Source organism: Triticum dicoccoides, chromosome 3B (genome assembly GCF_002162155.2).
Source record: "Triticum dicoccoides isolate Atlit2015 ecotype Zavitan chromosome 3B, WEW_v2.0, whole genome shotgun sequence".
Lineage (NCBI taxonomy): Eukaryota > Viridiplantae > Streptophyta > Magnoliopsida > Poales > Poaceae > Triticum > Triticum dicoccoides.
In genome coordinates this window covers 85,377,766-85,384,009 of record NC_041385.1, presented here as the reverse complement: position 1 = coordinate 85,384,009, position 6,244 = coordinate 85,377,766, and the positions used below count along the sequence as shown (strand labels likewise).

Genomic DNA, 6,244 nt, shown 5'->3' with positions numbered 1-6,244 from the left:
CCGAACCCTGACGCGGCGTTTCTAAAACTGACGGAATGGTTGCGAGGCCGAAACGGATATTTTTTCTTCCTCCTGATTCGCCTTGCAATGCACAAAGAAAGTGCTGTACTATTTGTAAAACTAGGTGATTTCCCCACGCGTTGCTGTGGGATTTTAAAGATTGATTTTGAAAAAAATTATAATGAATGAAATGACCTAAATCAAAAGCTATTATTATCAGAACTGTGTGACACAAAGAGTATGCATGTACAATGGACCATTAGAAATGGAACAATTAAACTATTTAGGCATTATTTGGTGATATGGAGGGTTGCATGTCGAGAGAATTAGCGTTAGTGGGGATCAACTATTTAGGCATTATAGATGAAGTAGGATTTTCTATCATAGTTTGCCGTAGAACTAGTTAAGGGTTTCAATGGTGTAAAAGTTTTCAAAAATCCTAAAAAGGTGCTGAAACAACACCCCTATAATATAACATGATCAAACGGAGCGATCGAAAAAAGTACAACTTTATGTGTCCTAGACAAAGAAAAAGTAGTTTAATATATGTTTATGTCGAGGTGAACTGAAATGCTTGTTTTTTCGCCGAGGACACATAAATGCATATTTTCAGAATCCCTGCATTGAATCATCTTATTACATTAGGGAGATGCTCCACTATTTATTTCATATATTTTTATAACTTTTAAACCGCTAAAAGCTTAGCGAGCCTAAATAAATTCTGTAGCAAGCTATGATAGACCGAGTTTTACGTTATAGATTATAGATTATAGATACAAAGTCTGCAACAAAAAAGTGTCTACGATGTTACTGTGCGCACTGTTTCATTTTTAAGCTGTCTCTGCGTTTTTGCTAGTACAGTAAAGTTTTGAACTGTTCTGCTAGGTTGCTGATGCCTGATGGAATCATGCATGCATGCATGGATGGGCAGCACTGCAGCTGTGGGGACTTGCAGCCGGAGCACGGAGGCAAATTTCATGTTTTGACCCTTTTCTGAAATCTGACCCTAGTTTGAAAGTTTTTCGAGATCTGACCCTTTTGCTACCGCCAGGGTCCATGGCGGTAGGGTGCAACAGCCTACCGTCAGGGACCTTGGCGGTAGGAAACATCCCTATCGCCAAACAGACTGGCGGTAGCCTGTACAACCCTACCGTCAAGGTGCTCGGCGATAGGCACGAGCACACACTGTGTTCAACACTTAGAAGGAATTTGCGGTAGGCCATGCAACCCTACCGCCAGGGACCTTGACGGTAGGCTGTTATACCCTACCGCCATACAACCTGGCGGTAGCAAAATGGTCATATCTTGCAATTTTTTCAGACTAGGGTCGATATCGAATAGGTTTTAGAAAAGGGTCAAAACACGAAATTTTGCCTCAGGACGGAGCGGCTGTGAGTAAGCAGTACTTCCGGCTGTGACTGTGAGGGTAGCAGGCGGAAAAGCTTGGGAGAGAGACAGTGTGATGGAACCGATCGATGGCGGGTTGCCGATTCAACTGGAGTGTCCCTTAAAGCGGCCTCTGCTGCTTCTCGTCGTCGCTCGCAACCAACCACTGGGTGCGGGTGCGGGTGCGAGCTAGCGCCACTAGCACTCCAGCAGACGATCGATCGTGTCGCATGTATCGCATCAACTGTGCTCTGACACTGTTCGCGGCCTTTCCTTCTTCTGCCGTGCCTTTGTCGCCGGACTGTCGGTCGCCCGGCTGCAGTGATCACCTCACCTGAGCGTGCGTGCGTGAGACGGACACACGGCGGAGGGCGCCAGGGCGGATGCAATTGTTTTCGCCGATCGATCGGAGGTCGGAGACGACTGATTGGCCCGAGCGCTGGCCTGGCCACTGGCCGGTGAAGCGCCGGGCGCGGGCAGAGGCGGCTGCCGGCCGGCGAAGCGCGTGGCGCGGCGCGGCAGCGTGCATCATGGGTGCCGGGCGGGCGCGCTGGGCACTGTGGAGAGCGCGCACTGATTGCGCCTTTTTGTCCGCGCTCCGGTCTCATTTCACGTCAAATCAGGGTCGCTCGCTCGCGGGATCGATCGTCCACGGTTCGGTTCCCCCGTGCCGTCCCCTCACCCCGGTTCGCTGGCCGTCCATCCATCATTGCCCATGGATCATTGCGCTGCGCGCACCACCCTAGCCCGCTGCTGCTGCTATCAAACATCCTACACGCCACGCCATCGCCCGCCTGCCCGCCCGCCCGCCCGCCTACACGCGCGCACCGCTACTCTCCGCCGGCCGCCACCTCCGCTTCTTTCACCCATCCCGTCAAACGCAGCCTCGATCACCACCGCTATCTCCTCTTCCCCTCCTCCTCCCCTGTCCCGTCCATCACTCGTTCGCTCCTAGTAGCAGCTAGCCCCCTTTCCCAGGTGAACCTGCTTGCTAGCTTCCTGCAACCACCACTGTCAGGTGAACCAGGAGGCATGGGCGGCGTCGTCAGGTGCGTCAAGATCCTCGCGCTCCTCTCGCTCGTCCCGCTGGCGCTCAGGGCCGGCTCCCTCCTGGGCCACGTCGTCGCGCCGCCTCCATCGTCAGCTGCCACCAGGAGCGCCAGCGTCTCCGATTCGGCGCACGGCAAGACGTCGGAGGGTGCTGCTCTGGCTGCCGCGAGGTTCCGGAGCGGTGCCAGCGTAGGCGGGTTCGGCGACGACAAGAGGATGGCGCCGTCGGGGTCCAACCCGCTGCACAACCTGCGATGAGCCGTCGCCCTTTCTGCTCGCTCGCCGAACGCCGATGCATGTATGAATTCGACGAGGTTTTCTGCTCTGCTCTGCTATTGCCTCGGTAGTAGCTTCTTCTTCTTCGTATGATTGATTGCACGCGATGATGTATACTACTACAACATATAGTACTATATATATACGTATTACCGCACAAAACTCATCGTCTGTCATGTTCAAGCATCAAGGCTTTGTACGCCGGAGCTTGGTGCCTGAACTGAACTATTTCTGCTGTGCAATCCATGTGTTCCAGGGAGAATCCTTCATTCACAACTATGAAGGCTGAAGCTGTCAAAAAATTGCTTCTCATTTCCTACAAGAAAATAGCCAAAGCTCTGTACTGATCTCTTACCATTTCAAACAAGTGTTCATTTCTCGCAACTAATTGACGAGTTCTCCTCTCTACTCTCCCAGTGGATTGCTCAGCCATCGATTCCATGCATTGTCACACCACAGATAGGGACTTGTTGTGTGCAAGGAACAAACTAATGGCTTTTGTTTCTCTTCACAAAATGACCATAAACCTGTACTACATGATTACAGGAACCTTTTCCAAAAAAAACATGATTACAGGAAACCAATTCCAGAATCCTACGTATCAGTATATAGGAACAAACTAACCGACATGTAAATCAAGATCACACTGGCCATGATCAGCAATACTATATGGCATCTTCATCTTGCGGTAAGCTTTGTGACACAATAGTTTAGTTAGTTTCAAGTGTTTCCCTTTTCGCTGTTGTCTCTTGTGCTGAGAAGAAACGGAATGAGAGCCAATGATATCAAGGAGGAAACATCCGAATACCCTGACTGACATTCTCCATGCCTGTCCTACCTTACAATCATGGTGTCTTAGAATCAGCCATCCATTCCCTGCCGAAAGTGCGCCGCAAGCAATGCAAATACTCCAACCAAAGGAAAACAGAAACACCCGACACTAATTGTTTCACAAGAGAACACTAATTCTGCAGCCTCTACTGATGAATGACACGCATCAGTTTATTCTCTTCGACCGGGAACGAGACAAAGGCAGGCAGCAGAGCTGCAGTAGACATTACAGACTGACACGAGGAAGAACAGAGCTGAGCTAGCTAGCCACCAGCTAAACAAAACAAACCAAAGCGCTACTTGTCCTACTGATGATCTGTGGAAAGACGGACTGAAAATACCTCGCCTGGGTAGGTAGGTCAAACTATATGGATGGGGCTACTCCTTGGCTCCGGCCGGCTCGTCGACGACGACGGTGATCCTGCCCTCGTCGAGCAGGCTGTAGAACTCGCGGGTGCGGCGCTGGTTGCTCCAGTGGTGCAGTTTCCACAGGTACCCCGCGAAGAGCCCCAGGCTCATCCCGTACACGATCTCCCTCACCACGCTCGGCGGCAGTCGACCCTTCATTCTCGCCCCCGCCGCCGACGCCGCCTGCGTCGCCACCTTGTGCGCAGTCGTCGACATGGCCGGCTCCTGCTACCTCCTCTTCTCCTGCGTATGTAGCCGCTTTGCAACAAAGCGTCAGAGTAAGGGAGATGCTTTTGACGAAGCGGAAACGAGTGTGGCTGCCCTGCGGTGGACGGGTGGAGGCGCCGTGTCGGCCGAGGTGGCGGGCGCGTGGCGAGCTCGTGCGACGCGTGGGTTAGGCTGGTCACAATGGGAAGGAACTGAGGAGCAACATCACACACTTCAATACAACTTTGCTTATGTGGCACATATTTAATAAAGAGAGAGGTCTAGCTAAGTTACCGGAACATCATACACTTCAAGAAACAATGAGTCTATAACCTAATAAATACATCGTTGCATGACACTACATAGATGTTTCTACCCACTATAAAGGTAGTAACATAGTGAAGGGAAGTGTGTAAGTTACTAGCTTATGTTCTTGCCCATTGTGACTAGCCTTAGGCTCTCCCTCCAAGCGGCGCCGTCACACGCGGGACCTCCTAATCCGCGCGTAGGGCTTTAAATGGGCCGGGCCAGGTAACGGTTCAAGTCTCAGCTAATTCATTCTCTTGCCTAAAAAAAACTAATGTTGCTAAAAAAACAATTTACTCCCTCCTGTCTAGTTTGAAGGGTCAATCTGAAAAATCAGAAAACTTCTATTTATAAGACTCATTGTCTTGGAAATAGACTAATATAGCCATGTCCACAATGAATGATGTCAAAATTTTGTTTTCAATGTAGAATCAATCAATGCATACAGTAAACAAAACCGACCGAAGGAGTAGCATTTAAATAAGCCTTCCTTGGTTGATGTGATTTACAACATGGGTCCAATAAACTCCAAAGGAGGGAGTTGCAACAAATTTTTTGGCCTTTTATCAGAGAAGGTTTCTAGAAACTAAAATAATTTTTAAAAAATTCAAATATGTTCACAAACTTTTAAAAATGATCCTGAATTTCAAAAAGTTTCTATATTTTTTTTAAATCCTAGAATTTAAATATGTTTGTGAATTTTTAAAAAAGATTATTACTCCCTCTGATCTGAATTAATTGACGCAACCTCTATACAATGTGAAATGAAAATTGTATAGATGCCATGTCAATTAATTTGGATTGGATGAAATTTCAAAAATACATGTGCCAAACCTTAATCTTCACCATCAGATGTGGGTCACCAATTACGGCTGGTGCACCAGGCCACAACGACCCAACTATTAATTGGCGCTACGGTCTTAACCAAGTAGCAGTGGGGCGTGGTGTGTGACTACACGGTGGGCCTCACCCAATCTGTTTTTTTTTGCCGTCAGACTTATTTCACTTTAGTTCAAAATCAAAGTGTAGTCTATCACTTGCTTGAGTTGCTAACTTACTACGTTACCAGACCCTCGCTCTCCTCCCTCTGCAACCGTGCACCACCACCATTGGAAGCCACATGCGCCACCACATAGAGACTCTGAGAGCTCCATCATAGTGAGCAGACTATTTTTTGAGGACATAATTTTTTTACTTTGTGTTGAACTGGCCACACCATTGAACCGCCTTTGAGATATTCTAATCGCCGTTTCTGATCTTAAACCTAATAGAAATCTTAAGCTCGTGTGACACCTCAGTGATAACGGAAAGCGTAACAAGGAGGACATGTACACTATTATGATCTAGTTGCACAAAACTATACAAAAACACCGCGTTGCAGCCTTCCACTACATGAACATGTATAATCATATGTTCAAATAACATAAGAGTGATCGATATGTGAATTTTTTTCTCTAAAGTCAAGAAGTGTAAGCCAAAAGTTACATTCGAATCGAGGATGGAACCATGTAGTCTACTTACTCCTAAGTTTTTCATGAGACTATGTCCGATCCAAACACATTTTGGATCCATGAAAAAAATAAAATATTTGTTTTTATACTAATATTTTATAGTTACTTCAAAATATCATACTGCACTTTAATGAGTTAATTTTTTTATTACTTAGCAGATATAGTTAACCACATGACATTGTTGCTAAGTTTTACTTTCATTGCTTGTTGTTATACATTCATATTCTATATCATTGGATTTTTTTTGCTCATGTTAAATTTAATCTATG

The 6,244-nt window shown here is 47.2% G+C and overlaps 1 protein-coding gene across 1 annotated transcript; it reads right to left on the bottom strand.

Annotated features, from left to right (window-relative positions):
* Positions 1 to 3,670: 3,670 nt before the first annotated feature.
* LOC119280871 (putative cytochrome c oxidase subunit 5C-4) lies at positions 3,671 to 4,298 on the bottom strand. The gene has a single exon (XM_037561572.1). The coding sequence runs from the start codon at positions 4,165 to 4,167 to the stop codon at positions 3,922 to 3,924; it is 246 nt and encodes an 81-aa protein (XP_037417469.1). The 5' UTR covers positions 4,168 to 4,298; the 3' UTR covers positions 3,671 to 3,921.
* Positions 4,299 to 6,244: the final 1,946 nt, after the last annotated feature.